The sequence below is a fragment of the Poecilia formosa genome, unplaced genomic scaffold (assembly GCF_000485575.1).
Source record: "Poecilia formosa unplaced genomic scaffold, Poecilia_formosa-5.1.2 Scaffold69, whole genome shotgun sequence".
Classification (NCBI taxonomy): domain Eukaryota; kingdom Metazoa; phylum Chordata; class Actinopteri; order Cyprinodontiformes; family Poeciliidae; genus Poecilia; species Poecilia formosa.
Window position 1 is genome coordinate 314182 of NW_006800008.1, and position 19038 is coordinate 333219.

General features: G+C 40.7%; 3 protein-coding genes across 7 annotated transcripts in view; 1 reads left to right on the forward strand and 2 right to left on the reverse strand.

Annotated features, from left to right (window-relative positions):
• Window positions 1–19038, reverse strand: part of LOC103140191 (rho GTPase-activating protein 8-like) — a 138065-nt gene that overhangs the window by 106931 nt on the left and 12096 nt on the right. For 2 of the 3 annotated variants that reach the window (XM_016673009.1, XM_016673008.1), the window contains exon 3: window positions 3637–3894. In XM_016673009.1, the coding sequence (XP_016528495.1) occupies window positions 3637–3894 (258 nt within the window). Of the gene's footprint in view, window positions 1–3636; window positions 3968–19038 lie in introns of those variants that run through there. The other variant, XM_007555199.2, reaches the window with a different exon arrangement.
• On the reverse strand, window positions 808–2901 carry LOC103140275 (DNA ligase 1-like). Its single transcript, XM_016673014.1, has one exon. The coding sequence runs from the start codon at window positions 2260–2262 to the stop codon at window positions 985–987; it is 1278 nt and encodes a 425-aa protein (XP_016528500.1). The 5' UTR covers window positions 2263–2901; the 3' UTR covers window positions 808–984.
• The window catches only part of LOC103140195 (potassium voltage-gated channel subfamily A member 1), a 31890-nt gene continuing 24907 nt past the window's right edge, over window positions 12056–19038 (forward strand). For 2 of the 3 annotated variants that reach the window (XM_016673010.1, XM_007555203.2), the window contains exon 1: window positions 12205–15069. In XM_016673010.1, the coding sequence (XP_016528496.1) occupies window positions 12701–14458 (1758 nt within the window). In that variant the 5' untranslated portion in view covers window positions 12205–12700 and the 3' untranslated portion in view covers window positions 14459–15069. Of the gene's footprint in view, window positions 15070–19038 lie in introns of all 3 variants that reach the window. The other variant, XM_016673011.1, reaches the window with a different exon arrangement.

A 19038-nucleotide genomic window follows, 5' to 3' on the forward strand; every position in this document is an offset into this window, starting at 1 on the left:
AGATAGATAGATAGATAGATAGATAGATAGATAGATAGATAGATAGATAGATAGATAGATAGATAGATAGATAGATAGATAGATAGATAGATAGACAGACAGAAAGAAAGAATCTGAAAAATATGATGAATCCTGGTCTAAAGTTTTTTTAGGGACAAACCATCGCACATGGTGACAACCCAAAGAAAACAAGTATTAGTTGGACAGTTAAGGTTGGTATATTGGTGAGTTCGCATAGGGAAAAATCTTTAAATGTGACCTGTTATGCTAACTTGAACAGGTTAGGATAGGTTTATGGTTTATACAAAACATGTTATTACTTTTTAAATAATGACACTTCAGTCTGATCAGTACTGATGTGCAATTGTACAACTTTACATCTGTGAAAAGCAGAAGTGGAGCCTCCTGTACAATCAACAAGAAAGCAGCAACCACTTTCTGGATGGTAAGTCGACAACAAAACGCTTGTCTTTTCCAGCAGCCATTGCACAGCGCGTACAAGCTGACCAAACGTGCTGGAGCTCACCTTGGGTTGCCAGGTATGGTTAGTAGGTAATGGCTCGGTGCCTGTTGATTGTGACTCAACAATCAGGAGGTTTTCGGATTGACATAAAAAACATTAACTTATTGCGCAAAAACAGATAGGTGTGTGTTTTAATTATTCTGATGTTTTAAAAGTAAATGGAAGAATAATGAGTTCCCTTTAAATGGAACTTAATGACCAATTCCTTGTGATCAGTTTTGTCAAATCAAAAGAATCTGGCCTGAAGTGTGTTATGTATAATTTAGATCTGAATTATCTTCTCATTATTCGTCTTATGTTTAATTCAAACAGATCTCATTCATCTCATCTGTATGAGGCTCAGAGATCAGTTCTCCTTTTTGTGGCCCTTCTGGTTGCAGGTTTTCCCTGAGTGAGCCTCTGATGGGTTCTTCACAGACGCTCACAGTGAGGACTTCCTGCTCCTGTCCTCTGGCTGCTTTTCAGGGGCTTTTTCTCTTTAGGAACAAATTGCACATCTGTACCCAAACGCCCTTCATCGTCGTCTCTTTTTCCTGATTCGTTCTCGTCTCTCCTGTTTTTCTTTCAAACGAACCTTCTGCTTCACACTTCGGCTTTCCAGAGGAAGAACAGAAGCCGTCTTTTTTGCTTTTCTTTTTCATCTGGACTGAGCTTTTTTCTGCAGGCTTTGGGATTTTTCTCTCCCGTTCAGCTTCTTTCCTCTTCTCCAGATCAACCATCAAGTTCTGCAGTGCTTCCATGATTCCCTGGAGGACTGTAGAGCTTTCTTTCCACTCCTCTTGATATTTTCTTTCAAAATCTACAAACCTGCACTCTTGCTCTAGCTCTCTAATCTGTGCCTTCGATTCGTTTTTGTCTTTCTCCAGTTGAGTCGCTTGTTCCATGTCCCACAGATCCTGTTGCTTAAAAATAGCGTCTAGATTTTGGGTTTTACTGCATTCGTCCCTTTTTTCTTTCTGCAGAAGTTTTTGCTCCGTCTGTAGGATATTTTTGCACGTTGTGAGTTTTTCTTTCTTCTTCCTCGCGTGCTTCTCCTTCTCCCGCAGATTTCTCCACTCATCGACTGACAATCTACACTCCAGTTGGAAACTTTCTTTTTCTCTCGCCAGCTTCTCTTTTTCTTCCTTGATCTTTTTCTGCATTTGTTGTATTATCTCTTGCCGCTCGTCCAGTTTCACTGTAATTTTATGCAGGTTTTGGGATACGTTATAGAAAGTTGCTATCTCTTCTTGTATTTCTTGTTTCTCCATCTCCCCTTCCATCTTTGTCTTTGTCAGTTTGATTTCTTTGGTCAGCAGTTTTATGTCCCACTTCTTCAAGCGCTCCCACTCCTTTGCAAGTGCTTTCACTTGCAAAAGAATAATTTCTGTGTCGTTATCTAAATTTGGTACCAGTTCTTCCATGTCGCGCTCCATTTTGTTGATAATTTGCTCTTTCTCATTTTGTTTTTCCTTTATCTTCTTAAGAAAGTCGTACTTCTTCTTAAGTCTTTTCCTCTCATTTTCCAAATCTTCCATTGCTGCAACAAATTCAAATTGTTCTTGAACTTTCTGGCATTCTTTTGTCTTGCCTTCTTCCATTTCCTCTTTCTCTCGATCCAGATTTTTCCTCATCGTGTCCAAGGCTTTCTGATCTGAATGTTCCTCTTGAAAAGCCGCCATTTTCTCCTGAATCTCTGGATTTAGCTCCATGTCAAACATTTCTTCCTTCTCTTCAAAATCTCTTTCCAGATCTGTCATGTCTCTGGTAGCGTCTAAAATATTTTTATCAACTTGATATTTATACTGAGAGGTTTTTCTCCTGAATCTTCCAGTCAGACAAACCAAACAAAGTCCTTTTAGACTGTGCTCTGTTCACTCCAGTGATGATTTTTACGTTAAACCTCTGATCACAGGTAACTGATGGCTTTGTGACATCACTGGAGACACTTATGACATCATAACGGAGGATTCAGCAGCTGTAAACAGTCTCCACCTATCAGGAACTTCAAGACTCAGTTTATATTTACGTAAAACAAACTAAAACTTCTAAAAGAGATGAAGGTATTTTCTTCTACAGCCATAATTTCAGTAAATGTTTTTTTTATTTTGCATTATATAAACGGTGAACCCACAATCCAAATTATTTGCAGAAAATCTACTTAGTCAAAGATTTTTTGGTTTAATCTATTTGAAATATTTGAAAGTAAAAGCAGGAAATCTACCTTTGCCAGACAACCAATACAGGAGCACCATTTATTTTCCTTGACGCTGATTGGCTGAACCTCCAAAAGCAGAGATAAGACTGCGGATGTTAGTTTCTGCAGTAGAGTTAAGAAGGTTTCCAATGTGTGTATTAAGACATATTAAGGCATATTTGGTGTTTTCACTATTAAAATAGACGTTTTACCAGGAGTGCACTGTACATTACATTTTTAAAAATGTTTCTATCATAAAAAATATAATTTTTTTTATCTTTCATTTCAGAAAGTGAAAATTATTATCAAATAGATGAACTACACATAAAGTCAACTATTAAAAACCTTTATTTACTGTAATTTGGATTATTATAGCTTACAGATAAAGGAAACCAATATTTCACATTTTATCCAGTTAATTTATTCCAATCATTAAATAATAATAATGGACTTATTTTACAATGATCTTTAGATCTCAAAGGGCAAAATGCAGAGGTGGAAGAAAGAAGTTCAAATCATCTGTTTCATCAATCATAAGGATTGATGAAACAATCTTTATGATTGTTTCATCATAAGATCATAAAATCATAAGATCAGCCTGTAGTCGGGCTGAAGGTGATCACCCTGACTGCAGGCTGATCACCTTCATGCTGCACAGGATCGTTTCAGCATATTTTCATAAAACTGATATAAAATTATAATTTTATTTTAAGAAACTGAACGTTGGGCTTTTCTTATCCATGAAATGGTTTAAATATATCACTTTGTAATAAATCTGTACAGTAAAAAGCTTGTTTTTAAATTAACTTTTTAATTGTTACTAAGTAACATAATTAAAAATAATTGTGTTAAATATTTTAATGAGATAAGATTAATAGGTTTATGCTTAGATAACCTGAATAAAACATTTTTTCTCTGTTTATGTCATTACATCTACCTGTGTAAAAGCTGTTTCAGCTCTTCTGCATTCAGCAGCAGATTGCGGTCTTCACCCCCCAGAAGGACTCCGGCTCCACCTAGTGGCACATGAGCAACACTGAATGTCAGTTTTTGAATGTAAAAAAAGCAACAAAAGGCAACAGAAATCCCCGCTTCCAGTACACAATCCATCACATCGCAGTGGGAGGGAGGCTGCGCTCGCGTGGAGACTCGCCTTGGCAACTGGTGAGTACTACCCTGGAGTCGCCATGGCAACCTGTGAAGAGAGGAGGAGATGTCAAAAACTGAGGGTGGAAAATGGAGGGAGAGGAGACACAAAGTAACAAATAGCTGATATGACATGATGCAAGAATGAAAATCCCCCCTCAGGATGTGGTTCCTGCTAAACATAAATAAATCTTCAAACCCAACAAAAGCCTCCAGGAAGGAGTCAGTTTTACCCTAAATTACAGTTTTCCCTCATGTCTTGTTGTTTTATTGCTCCGTCGGAATCGCGTCCCTGATGTGTGACCTGTTTTAATCGGAGATAAAGTAGGACAACCTCTTCCTGCTGGGCACTTCTCAAACAAATGCAGCTCCCTCCCACAACGCAGCGAAAACACGACCGAATGGAGGAGCAGCAGAGGCGCTGCTGGCCTCGTGTCAGCAGCAGAAACCAGCAGCAGACCGAGCTGCATCTCTTCCAACACAGAGCCAGACGCTGCACTGACGGCATGGTTAGCTTCATAACTGAAGAGGTTACACTTTACATGCATTGGGGAATAAAACGTTTAGTTGTTCCCTCTCAATCAGAAAGCAGATTATAACTCCTCAGTTGTATGTTTCTGGCTGGATGAGGTCAAGTATTTTGGTGTCCTTGAGTGACGGATAGACAGATCAGAGCTTAATGTGCAGTAATGAGGGTGTTGCTTCAGTCTGGTTGAAAGATGAAGCCCTGGTTGTTTTTTGTGTGGTGGTTCATAATACCAATACATGGATCCCAGAAGTCCAAACCAGGGATGAGCGATATGGCATAAAATTCATATTACGATATATGTGGATAGGTGACGGTAATGATATACATCACAATCTGATTTGTACAAAACTTACAATAGAATCAAAGTAAATGACATACTAATTGAGTGAAAGGTACAACCTGGAGGAGCTTTGCGACCCGCATGCGCAGAAGAAGAACGTAGACGTCACTAAGCAGCGGACTGTTTACGGATGTATTAATGGACGCCACCATATATGGATTGATTTCAAAGCTTATTCAGCAAAGCGCTTTGATGTTGAAACAATCAGTGTTTCAACAGGTTTGTAACGGACGTACAAACTTTACGTGAGAATAACAAGGTTCTAGTGACTGGTAGAGTAAGTACATGTAGTAAAAAGCATAAAGGCTAACCCATGTTTAGCTAGCAAATAAAAGCTACATTAGCTAAGCTAATCTCCAGCACCTGTGCCCGTTTTGTTTTCACTTAAATCAATAAATATCTCTAGATTTTTTTCCAGAGTCTGTCAAATCACCTTTTTCTGAGCTGAATTAAAATCATAAACAGATGCCACTTCAATAAATCGATGTTAAATGTGAGTTCTGCGTCTGCGTTCGTTCAGTGGGAGAAGACTCGTAAATCCTCACTCTTTCTATTGCCTTTCACTCTTAATACCCTCGGCGGGGGGCGGAGGGCCACGGGTGACCTCACAGTGAGTGATGGGGGAGGATTGAAAGTGTTGTCTATTAAAATCTTTGCTTAACGGCACTACTGACACAACACCAGAGACCTCCTATCCCCCATGCATCTGACATGCATCTATGTGTGCGCACGTGTCTGCAGAGAGCAAGCTGAGGCTGCTGTTATTATTTCTCCCAGGCTGTAATCCCTCCCCACCTCGTCCTCTTCCTCCCCCACTCCTGCAGCTCTTGTTGAGTTATTGTTGCTGTCATGCACGTGCATGTATGCATACGTGCGTGTGCACCAGTGTTGTTAATATCCTGCGTAGGCTGCTGTGAACAAGCAGAGATTTTCTTTGTGTATCTGGTGATCTGGGATCCTGAGGGCTTTCGAACTCATGCAGACGCTCCGAGGTCGGGGGAGGAGGAGGGAGGTCAGGGTGGGAGGGTGGCTGACGGAGGAAGGGACGGCTGGATGTAGAAGCTGGAGGTGAGTTTCATGTCCATCATGGACTGACTGGCCAGCGGTTCTTCCTGTTATTTTCCAGTTCAGTGAACACAAACAATCTTATTTCTATTCTTCTGAGGGAATTCTCTTCTTCTAATCTTTTTATTTATTTTTCCCCAATAAAAACTGATTTCAAGCTAGAAACATCAGATGAATTTACCCACTGTCTGCATCCTAAAGCAGACAGTGATAATATACAGATGAAAACGACATACTCTATATTATACCATAAAAATGTTTCATGAAAGTCACATTTGACTCTATTGCTTTGGTACTGACCATTTGTAATGACGTCAATTTCTGGAGGCGCCATGACGGACGCTGGAATTAAGGGGGGAGCGTACTGAACTAAGCAACTGAAGTTGTTTTCCAAAGTTGTTTTTGTCAGTTTATTCATGGCTTTTACTTGTTAGAGTCGAGCTAATTTATCTGTGAACATAACACACCTGGTTGGGGGTCACAGACAGTGGTATTTACACAAGTTTTAAATAGCTGGCTTAGAAACCGACCCATACCTCTTCCCTTCTGATGCGTTGATCAAATTACAGACTTTGCATACTGACACCATCTCCCGCTGCAAAGAGAGAAGATCCGAGCCAAATAAGATGACTGATAATGTTAACTCAGAATTTGGAAGCGTGGCCAACATGGACTGAATGGCTTTGTTCACTTCCTACAGGTAAAATGTAATTCTAAAACAGCCCAGAAATTTGACATCGTCCACAACTCCTTCTGTTTTCTGATTGAAATTCTACTGGAGACAATCCACTTCCATGGGAGAAATCCCAGATGGAGCACTGAAGAAAGATGAGAATCCAGTGGAACTGTGTACGGCGGCAATGGTCAGGCTACAATGACGCGCTACTCTCCGTCGTCTCACATATGAAATAAAACTGTGGTAAACTATGGTTCAGGCCATATTTTGAAATAAATTACCAAAAAAGTACCATTATTCAGTTTGATCCAAATAAATTTATAAACTCAGGACAAATTAGTAGCTCACTTTAGTAGTTTGTTTTTTTCAGCAAATCTGTATATTTCTGCATTAAATTCATATAAAATCATGTTTTTATGCTGACTATCTGTACATATTTTTGCTCAACAGACAAAACAAACAAAGCTTCTGCATGGAGCTTGTTTGCACTCGTCCTGCAGTACCTCAGACAACAAGAGCCGAGACAACGGTGAGGAAGTGTAAACAGCATCGTTCAGCGCCTGCAGCGTCACTGAGGTAAATACCACCACTGAGCGCGCAGCAGAGCACGCCACGGCCTTATTTCCCAGAGTCAACACATGTTAGAGGTGCAGAAATGCAGCTGCAAAATAATCCCCACTTCCAAGTTCCTGAGCAGGCCAGAAGCTCATGCACAGGGAGAGCTCTCTCTGCAGCTCTAACTATGATCACCACCTTCATTTTTTGGATTCTGACTCAGAAATTTGAATTTTAACAAGCTTCTGCAGCGTGCTCAGAGCTGAACTTGGCCTCCTCCTACACATCAGCATTTGCTCATCCAGAACTCTACCTAGCAACACCGCCTCGGCCTCATCCAGGAGCGCAGAGAGCGTTTTAAATCCCTCTTCAGATTTATAAATCCATTTAACAGCATCTGCAGCCTTTTCTGCACATAATCTGTTTTAAGCTGTGAGAGGAAACTGTTACTTTAAGTGACTGGCACGCATGACGTGCTGTCCTTGATTTTCCTGCTTGCACATGTCCGCTCTGTGTGTTATTATGCAGACATCTGCTGTCAAGACTTCTTAAACTCATCGCAGCATTTCCTCATGCAGCCGCCCTGAGCCCAGAAACACACACACACACCGGGCGGGGAGAGCGCGGGGTCGGATGGCGGTGTGAGGCACACGCAGATTTAGTGATGGAGGATGCTCCCGCAGGTGTTGCACAGTCTGACTCAGACTGTGCAACGTTTTCACCGCCTCAGTCCTGTGCAACGTCTGGGAACATATCGACGTTTTATTTACCCCAACTGGGATTTTAATGCAGTTTGACCTTTAGGATCTGCAGCTCTGGGTTTAGCTAAACAGTTGTGTTCTGTTGGTTGTTCTGTCTGGTTCTGTTGGCAGGATCCCAACCTGAGGAGAACTGACAGACTTGGGCTTTCCTCTGCAGTAATCAATCTGGTCTGAGTAGCTGGCAGTTGTCCAGGGCAGCATCAGAAAGGGGCGAGGGGAAAAGCAACGTATAAATCTGAATTTTTTTTATTTCCTGGATTCTGACTGATTTTTCAAAGTCATACTTTCACCATGTTATTCATTCATTTATGTCAGTTTCAAATAAAATATTTAACTAACAAGCTAAAAAGTTACTGTACAAAATAAATATTTGGAGCTAAATATTTAGTTTGAGCCTCAGTACATGGCTCGCTTCAAACTAAGTATTTAGTTCACCAATAAAATATTTACCTTTAAACTAAATATTTAGCTCTGGGTTAAATAATTAGCTTCTAGCTAAATATCTCATTAAATATCAGAACTAGATACTTAGTTAGCAAGCTAAATATTTAGCATCAAACTAAATATTTAGCCTCAAAACAGATATTGAGTTTGAAGCTAAATAGAGCTTTTGCTGTCTCTAACCATTCTTTCCTGTCTTTCTCATTTTAAATAGCGGCTAAGGAATATATCTCTCTCTTTGTCACACCATGTTTATTCCTCTAGGGAACCAAAAATCAGGGATTGTTAACAAAGTTTAGACACTCTGGTCATCCTAAAATAATGAAAATAATAATAATAATAATAATAATAATAATAATAATAATAATAATAATAATAATAATAATAATAAATAGTTACATTTATTTAAATTGCAAGTTTCCTTGAATGAAATCACATTTGCATTAAAGTCCCTGATATGGATGTGCTACTGTTGTTTGTTCCAGGGTGGAAAACACTTGAGGAGGGCTGGCTGTTATCAGCTGCAGCAGCAGCTCTGAGCTGCATCTCTGTAATTAGAGAGCTAATTTGTGAGCTGCAGTCGTGGTGGATGCTGGTCGTTAATGGTTACCTGTTGTTATGGTTACCGTCTCCCTCTGAAACCACCAACAGTACCTGAAGCACCACAGATGATGGGATTCCTCTCACACACAATTTCACTGCTGATGTTTGGGATGTTGGTGTTTCACCTCCAGCAGGTTTTTATGATATTTTACATGATTAGTTTCTCATTTTAAACTGAATAAACATTTCATTTCATTGCACAAAACTCTCTGAAAAACAAAATTTAAGTTCATGTTCTTTTTTTTCCCCAAGAGTGGAGTTTATATTGTTAGTTTTCTATTAGAAGCTGCAAATTTTACATCTTTTATTCCAAAAAAGTCTCACTAAAAGAACCCAGGAACAAAGAAAAAGCTTAAAATATTGACTGCATGTCAAACAATGTATACGGTTTTAACAGTGAATGAAACATGTTTAGTTGAATCTTTTTCTGCATCTAAAGAAATTTGCAACATTGAAATTTTAACTATGTTTCAGCAATTTAATTATTAATAACTTGTAAACAAAATACAGTCATTAAATAGACTGATATATCTTCCTAAAAGTTAGTTTACTGGAGGCGCACCAAAATCTGGAACAAACTTCTAGAAAACTGTAAAACAGCTGAAACACTGAGTTCCTTTAAATCAAAGCTGAACACCCACATGTTTAGATTTGCTTTTGAACCTAAATAATTGGAACATTGATCAAAATATTGAATGTTTATTGATGATTTTGTTGATGGCAATCGACTGATTTCTCAATTGGTGACTGCTGTTTTTATGACTTCTTATTTTTGTGTTTTTCTGACGTAGAGCACTTCAGACTGCCCTGTGAAATGAGCTACACAAATAAACTTGATTGACTGATTAGTGCTGGATTTCTATTTAAAACATGGGGTGTCCAAACTTTTTGTCATATCAGCCAAAATCATCGAGTCAAAAGGACTTGAGGGCCAAAAAAATGTGTTGTTTTTTTTTTTCCCACTCAACAATAAACTAAACATGCAATATTTCAATTAAACAACATAATCAGATTTGTTGCTGGAAAAGGATACGTAAATTTATTCTAGATCCAAAACTTAAAAAGGGCTCTGCTGATTTGCCTTATTAAAAATAATTTTGGTAACTTTATAGAAAAAGACTACAATTTAATCAGTTCTTATAAACAGAACAATGTGATATGAAATTTGTCAAAATTTGTTTTATTCTTTTAATTTATTTTGTTTAGTCAATAAGTTGTTTCTTTAGACTTTTGTTGATGTGATTTTAAGTTCTGCTGCTCTTGACGTGGTTACCATAGTAACCAGTAACTGCCAGCTCCTCCCCTTTTTCTGTTGCCATCGGTAACTGTAGCATGTGTTAGGATCAGCTCTGTGTTCCTTTTACAAATACTATACTTTTAGCGTATTTAGACAAATTTAATCATATACAGAGTTTCGTTAGTAATTTTGCTATGTTTTGTATATGCTTTCAACAGTTATTTTTATTAATGTTGTCCATTTCAGCTGTGTTTAATTTTACAAATGTCAACTGCTGGTAGCTGCTATTAGATGCCTGTTGTTTAGGGTTATTTATTGCATTTTATTTAATGTATAGGGCAGAAGCTGCTGGCTGATGTTAACCACCAACTTGACTTCCAGTTTTAAATACAGTGAACCTGAATGTGTCTGTCATGAAGTCCTGAGATGAACATAGAAGGGTTAAAATGCAATATTAAAATATCATATCTGAAACTGGAAACATGAGTTTCTGTGTTGGACATTTGCCTTTTTCTCCTCTACCAACATCTCCTTTCATCTTTTTTGTACCAAAAACCATGAAACTCCAGTTTCACATGCTCCGCTCTGTCGTTATCCGCATGACAAACTTCATGAAGTTTATTGTAAAAGCGCCCTAATGGCCGTATCCAGTGCGTGAAATCGCTGCGTTGCCAGTGGCCAGTCACACAGTGAGATGGATGGGTGATGACGACTCATTATTCATGGCTGCGGCAGTCTGAGGAGAGTGCATTTAATCCAGGGGCGGGAAGATGCACATATTTCTTATCATGATTAGGCTGCAGCATCAGATAAGGAGCAGGATAAATTTAGTGCTCGCGCTTTGTTTTCTAATCCAGCCAGGGGGCGAAGAAAGTAACCTTTTAAATAGGTCACCTTCTCTGCTTTTAGAGACAACTGAACGAGCTGCCAGCGTGTGTCTGCGTGTTTGTGTCCTTTACAAGAGGAAGAATACATTTCAGACATCCAGCGGTACATTTAGAGCGGCCCTCAGCTGAAGGGTAACCCAGGTTCTGTTTTTATTTTAAAAAATATGAAACAAATGAGGAAAAACTACACCTTTGCTAGTTTGTAGTCGGAAAATCCTGAGCAAAGCAAATGAAGAATAATTCAGAGGTTTATGAAGCGATTTCTGAGCTATTAGCTGTGTTTCCATTAACATTTCTTATGCTTTTATCATTCAGATCAGCAGTTTCTGATTTTTTTTAGAGCATGCATTGCTTGAACTTTAGCAAAACATCTAAAGGCCTCAATGCATTGAGTTGCTGCAACTGGAGAGGTACACCTAACGCAGTATGTCCTGATTAACTGAGCTCCAGAGTGCTGAGTACTGCTTTCAAACTGGAGAATGAAAGCAGTTTGAAATTGTAAAGAAAAGAGGAGGGTCTTCGAAGCAAGAAGGACAAGTAACATTGGGACGGAGAGCAGAGTGTGGCCCCGGGCCCCGAACTGTCCGCCAGAGAAGAGAGGAGGACACAAAGGCAACAAGGAGGCTGGAATGAAAGAGTCTACAGACGTCGTCACATGGGATGAGGTTATCTGAGCTCAGACTGGAGAAAGATGTACTTTAAAAACAGGAAAGGATTTGGATTAGGTAAGTCGAAATATTATGAGAAAAAGTTGGAATAATACCAGTAAAGTTATAATAATCTTAGAATAAAGTCGCATGACAAAAAGTCTTGCTATTACGAGGATAAAGTTGTTATAATATGAGAAAAAAGTCAAAATATCAGAATACAGTCAGAGAATAAAGTCATACAACATGACAAAACATTACAGTAAAGTTTAACATAACAAGAATAAAGTCGTAAAATGGTAGCATAAGTCGTAATAACACCATAAGTCATGATATTAGCACAATAGTGATATGAGAAAAAAAACATAATCTGAGGGAAAAAGAGAACATTCTGAAATTAAAATAAAAATTTAAGTAAAAAAAAGTCAAAATTCTGAGATTAAAGTCAGAATGTTATTATTATTATGATTGGTGGCCCTAATCTACTTCCATACCTACTTTCAAAAACAGTCAGTGACCTGTGGTTGCCAAGACCCTAAATGTGAACAAATTTAAAGAACTGTGAAAATCTCCCGATATGCTGTTCAGTAAATGTTCTTTATTAATCTGATCATCAGTCAGTTTGACTTCAAAATTGATTAATTTCCAAGAAATAAGATATGCTGATGAATCCTGCAAGAAGGGAGAAAGATACTCTTGGATCATGAAAACTGTCAGTGCGCGAACCAAAGAGAGAGAGAGAGAAACAGAGAGAGAGAGAGGGAGGAAAATAGAGAGAAACAGAGAGAGAGAGAGGGAGGAAAATAGAGAGAAACAGAGAGAGAGAGATTTTCAGCGGCGGCTGAGCGCTTAAACCGCCCAGGAACATTTATCCAGCCAACTGTCTCATCCGGGTCTTCTTCTTCCTCCTCTGGGTTTAGAGTTGACTTTCTTCTGCGCTTCTTGGAGCGGCAGCAGCAGCAGCAGCAGCAGCACATGCCTGCCTGCGTAGCGGAGCCGTGGCTGTGATTCAGAGCGCAGCTCCGTCTCCATCACCGGCTCACCGGGAGGATGTCCGCCCCGCCGCCCAACAAGTCCCCGCTGTTTTTCCCCGTTAACCGTTGATGGCGGCGGAATGGAGATAGCCTTGGTGAGTTTTGAGAACGGCGGCGCTAAGGGGAGCGGCGGCGGCGGAGGAGGAGGAGGCGGCGGCGGCAATGCCGAAGAGAGCTGCCGGAACGCACTGGAGGTTCCTCAGCCGGGGTTTGTTCAAAGTGGACTGGGAGAGGAGTTCGGTAAGGAGCTGAACACCCGGGGGAGTCCCCAGCAGCAGCAGCAGCAGCAGCAGCAGCAGCAGCAGCAGCAGCAGCAGCAGCAGCGCAGCCCCTGGAAGATCAACGACATGAACAACACTCTGAGCTGCAGCGAGAACGCCATGGATGCGCTTTTACGCGCGGACCACAGTCCCCACCTGTTCGACGAGGACATGCTGGACATGGACATGGACACCGAGAGCAACGAGAGGGTCCTCATCAACATCGCCGGGCTTCGGTATGAAACCCAGCTGGGCACCCTCAACCAGTTCCCGGACACTTTGCTGGGAGACCCGGCCAAGAGGATCAAGTACTTCGACCCGCTCCGGAACGAGTACTTCTTCGACCGCAACAGACCCAGCTTCGACGGGATCCTCTACTTCTACCAGTCCGGGGGGAAGATCCGCAGACCCGTGAACGTCTCCATCGATGTGTTCGCGGATGAGATCCGGTTCTACCAGCTAGGAGAAGAGGCCATGGAGCGGTTCCGAGAGGACGAAGGGTTCATCAAGGAGGAGGAGAAGCCGCTGCCGCAGAACGAGTTCCAGAAGCAGGTCTGGCTCATCTTCGAGTACCCGGAGAGCTCCAGCCCGGCACGGGGCATCGCCATCGTGTCCGTGATCGTTATCACCATCTCCATCATCACCTTCTGCCTGGAGACGCTGCCGGAGTTCCGGGACGAGCGGGAGCTGGCGGTCACCAGCCGGCTGGACAACAGCACCGCGCCCCGGCCGTCCCTCACTTTCACCGACCCCTTCTTCATCATCGAGACCACTTGCGTCATCTGGTTCACCTTCGAGCTGATCGTGCGCTTCTTCGCCTGCCCGAGCAAGTCTGAGTTCTCCAAGACCATCATGAACATCATCGACATCATGTCCATCATGCCTTATTTTATCACGGTGGGCACGGAGCTGGCGGAGCAGCAGGGCCAGGAGCACCAGAACGGCCAGCAGGCCATGTCGCTGGCCATCCTGAGGGTCATCCGCCTGGTCCGGGTCTTCCGGATCTTCAAGCTTTCGCGGCACTCCAAGGGGCTGCAGATCCTGGGTCAAACCCTCAAAGCCAGCATGCGGGAGCTGGGTCTGCTCATCTTCTTCCTCTTCATCGGGGTCATCCTCTTCTCCAGCGCCGTGTACTTCGCGGAGGCCGACGAACCGGAGTCCCATTTCTCCAGCATCCCGGACGCCTTCTGGTGGGCTGTGGTCACCATGACGACGGTGGGCTACGGCGACATGCGGCCGGTGACGGTCGGGGGGAAGATCGTGGGCTCCCTGTGCGCCATCGCCGGCGTCCTGACAATCGCGCTGCCGGTTCCGGTCATCGTCTCCAATTTCAACTACTTCTACCACCGGGAGACGGACCAGGACCAGTCCAGCCTAAAGGACGATCCCAGCGGGGGGCCGGAGAGCCCAGAGGTGAAGCGCAAAGGCAGCAGGACGTCGGTGAAATCTCAGGATGTGGAGAAGAACGAGACCGACGGCGCTTCGGTGGAGAAGGCGAACATTAAAGCCAACAGCAGCATGGACTTCAAGAAATCCCTTTACGCGTTTTGTCTGGACACGCGGGAGACGGACCTGTAGCCCCGCCGGGTCCGGGCTCCTTCTGACCCATGAACTCGGTTCTGACTAAAACTTTCCTCCCACATCCATCAGTGCATGCATGCAGCAGAGCGGCCCTTTAAACCTGCAGGAAACATGAACTCTGCGGGCTGCAGGATGAATTAGTGGGAAATGGGACATCAGGCCTCAGCCGAGGATAATCAGGGACAATCAGGACTCGGGATAATTACTGGACATGGCGGAGGATTAACCACACTCTGTGTACATAATGTAGGAAGAGAGAGGGGGAAAATACTTTATCACTTCCTACACTTAGTCATGATGTTTACATCAAGCAGATGTGTACATATTCCCCACATCAAGCTGGAGATTTTTGGATTTGGTGTTAATTTCTTCTCTTTTTTGGAAAGATAAAAGTCTATTTTTGAGATGCAGACACTCAGGTTTTATGGAAGAGCTGAAATATTTTTTTTTCTAACAGAGTGGACCTCAGCCTTGTTGTTTGTGTCCGATTCGTTTAAATTAAATAACTTTTTATTTGCGAGGGGGAAAAATGGACAGAAAACAAAGAACAGGAGCCAAGAAGAGACGACAGAGCAGAAAGGATGAGGAGAAATCAACTCTGAAACCAGGTTAGTCCTAAACAGAAATCTTCTTATTCACGCTCAAAATGAACATTGTTGGCGCTCTAAACAAAACACATGAGGGTGTTTGCTCTGTATTTATTGAAAAACATATTTTCTTTTGATTTACTGAATCTAAATACATAAATCAATAACAAACATTTAATTCTTACAATTTAAGTTAAAATAACCTGAATTTTCTTAAACAGTGGTTCCATTTACTCAAATACCTCAAATTAAAATTAAACCTCAATCTAAGTAGTTAAAAGTTTTTAAACTTTTAAAAACACAATGGATTATTAACAGAGATGTTTTAATTGTTTACTAAATATAAATCTTCATTTAGCAGACAGTAAATGTGAAGAAGGAAATTTAGACGCTAAATCCTTACTGTGGTGCAGCATGGTGGCAGCATCATGATGTGGGGAGGATCAGTGACAGCTGGTTAGAGTTAATTAGTGGATAAGTACAGGAAAAAAACTGGAGTAAAAGTTCATTTCTTTTAGCTCAGTGGTTTCCAAAGTGGGGGTCGAGACCTCAATTAGGGACGTTAAATAACCAATGTGGGGTCATGAGATCCTCGAAAGAAATGAAAATAAATATGAATTACAGTGTTAAGGGATATTCATGATGTGTTAAATGAGATTTAAGAAACAGTATTTTAAATAGTTAAAGCTTTATATCAGTTGTTGAAGCATTTTGTTTTCTGATTCTGTTCACACAGCAAGAAAGTGAGATTTTTTTTGCCCATCTACCTGACTTTTTTATGGCAGTCTTAACGACTCAATTAAAACCCTTTCATTTAAAAAAAAAATCTGATTTGTCCCACTTCCACATATGGGACTCAACTAGTTTTCAAAAGCGTCTGCTGTCTGGACCTTCAAGTCGCATTTTATCCAACATGCGTCATAATTCTGCAGCAGAAGACAGACGAGGTAAACCCAAACGTAAACGATGTTTCCTTCGTCTAATGATTTTGTCACATTACTGTCGGCTCCCCTTGCTGAATCACTTTAAAATGGCGGCGGCCATTATTCATAAACCGTGTGTTGCTGTGTGACGTCTACGTTCTTCTTCTGTGACTCAGTTTGGCTTTGTAAACCGTTCACAGAGAAGTCTGATTGAAACCACATTTCATTAATAGTATGAACAAATAAAAACAACAGATTTCAGCAAATCTGCAGGTCATGATATGAATAGTTTAATTCATACTTGGAACTTTTATAACCTGAGGGACAAATCCCATGAAATGGTTTAACGATTTCAGAGCGAACAAACAAAAACTCCTAATTCTCCATCTAAATATGAAAAAACTGCCTTGTATTTTGTTTACTTCAGAAACTCCTGTATCTGAATTGGACACTTTAAATAGACAATAGTTTAATTTATAAAAGAATACAAACTTATAAATGGAGCACAGGTAAAATCTATATGTTAATATTTGTTCCATACTGTCAGGTTTGCTAATTTAAATCCATTTTTTTGCTTCTTTGGAAGAACATTGCATAAATTTTGTATATTTTAATATAATTTAGTTAATTTCATGTATTTATGGCTTTAAAATGTTTTTAAACATTTATCCTTTTTCTTCCACTACGTAACTGTGCATGATTTGAAAAAAAAAGTCACCATATATAGTAGTTTTAAAATGATTTCATTTCCTAAAGGAAAAATACATCCAACACGGTTTTTAATTAAATTTCTTTTGACAAAAACATCCAAAGGAAGTTAACCTATAAATGGAAAGATGGTGAAATATTGCTAAATTTTAAACTAACATCTCTGGTCTGCAATATCTTTGCTCTTGAGTTTACAGCCAATCAGTTCCAAGGAAATAAATGCAATCCTGGATTGGCTGCTTTGGAAAAGCCAACCAATAACATGTCAAATAGCATTGCACCTATTTATTTCAGCTGTTTTACAAATAATTTGGAGTTACAGTCCACAAAAAAATCCACAAACAGCAAACAGGCGGGGGCCAAATGTACCAGCAGTCAAACATGGTGGTGGCAGTATGATGGTCTGGGGCTGCTGTGCTGCTTCAGGACCTCTACAACTTGCAATAAATCCTAAAATAATGTTTTCTGTTCTCTAGCAGAAAGTCCATCTCTGAAAAAGTCTAATAAAATTTATTTGTTGGAGTAGTCTAGTCAAAGCCCAGACATAGATTTGCTGCAAAGCAGGGTGGGTCAAGATTCCTCCAAAATTTTTCAGATAATCTCCTGCTGAGTTTGTTCTGCAACTTACTCTCTTTAAGTGTAAGTTGTATTATTTGACTCACTATGAATCCCTGAGCAAGATGGCAGCCACAATGTCAAAGAGACAAACTCAGATTGGATGTAAATCTTAATAAATCTCACCAAAGCACCAGGAAAGTATCACTGCTACATCTTGGAATCAAAACCAAATCTATAAGTTGGTAACTGCAGGAACAAGACAAACTTCGGCCGGTGGAAGTGGATTTGTTTTTCCGTTTCTTTGGTCAGAAGCTGCAGAGGACAGATGGAGTCTGCAGGCGCGTCAAGCCGTCAGCTGTCGCAGCGTTTTCCCTGCAGCAGATGGGAGCTTCCTGCACTTTTGTCCTCAGAGACCCTGAAGTGCTCCGGGCTGAGACAGAAGCGTCTTAAAACCTGAAAACACTTTGGATATTTATAGAGCATTTAGCGAAGCAAGCTGCTGTCAGAAATGAAGTTCTCTCATTTAGAGACGTTTCAGTCGTTCACACAGGAGATTTTCTTCACATTGTTCTTGAAGGAAAAAGTGGAGATGGACTCAGATCTTTGGATCTGATCCGGCTTCAATTGTTTAAATAAAATTTGATCCAGGCAGGATCTTTTCCTGTTCATCAGTCATAAAACCAAAGCGTCAGAATCAACCGTAAAGATAAGTGGAACGCCTGCAGCAACTTTCATCGATCATGAATCTGAAGCAAAACAAGTCGGTTGCTTTCCCAGAACTTTCACGTTGCCTAGAGGAACAGACAGGCTGCTTTTCCAAACCTCGGGTTAAGGTTAGAGAACCTGCATGTTGCTTTGTGAAACAAACAGGTAGTTTTCTGAAAACTTTCAGGTTGCCTTGAGGAATGGATAGGTTCCTTTCCCAGAACTTTCAAGTTGCTTTCCCAGAACTTTCAAGTTCTCCTGCAGAATGGACAGACTGCTTTCTCATAACTTTCAGGTTGCCTTTAAGGAAGTGCTTTCCAGAATCTTTGCCTTCCCAGAATGTACCGAATATGTTGCTGTTTATTATATTATATTTTCATAAATTCCCCTGAAGGAACATACAGAATACTTTAACAAAAGTAATAGATTACTTTCCTGGGATTTACAGGTTACTCCCAGAAAACTAGCATGTTGCTTTCCTGGAACGTAAAAGGAAAACCTGAAGGTTTTATAAAGCTTCGCCGAAGGTTTATTAAGTATCAGAACCAAATTATAGGTTACAATTAAGGCATTGAACTGAAGTTTGGTCATATTCAATAAATCAGAATATTCACAAAATGAAACAACACAAACTGATATTTTCAAGCCTTTATTTCTGTTAATTACGGTGATTTTCTGCTGAAAACAACATTTAAGTCCTGAAATGTGGACTTAATAATTAAAGATTATTTTCAAAAGTATGTTTATTCCTACAAACCGGCGTCATTGGAACGTACATTCTGTTATATTGAATATGACTGTATATGATGAATATTCATTTGATGAAATGAGTAAAGTCTCCCTGCCAGACTGTTCATCTGTCTAAAAATGTCAACCTGCAGTTTAATTTGTCTTTAATCGTCTCGGCAGCTTTCGTCTTTCTGTCATCATCCATCAGCTGCCTCCACCTCCATCTGAACCTTTCAGGGACACTTCTGTGAGTTTCTGGGAGCGATCCAGGTCCCCTCGCTGCCTGTATCCGGTTGGATTATATAATGTTCCCGTTTACTCATCAAGTCATCCACTTCCAGCTGTATGAGCTGCTTTTTGCATAAAG

Bases quoted from the DNA above. Each gene is read 5' to 3' on its own strand.
- LOC103140275 (XM_016673014.1), bottom strand. From the start codon at position 2,262: ATGACAGATCTGGAAAGAGATTTTGAAGAGAAGGAAGAAATGTTTGAC.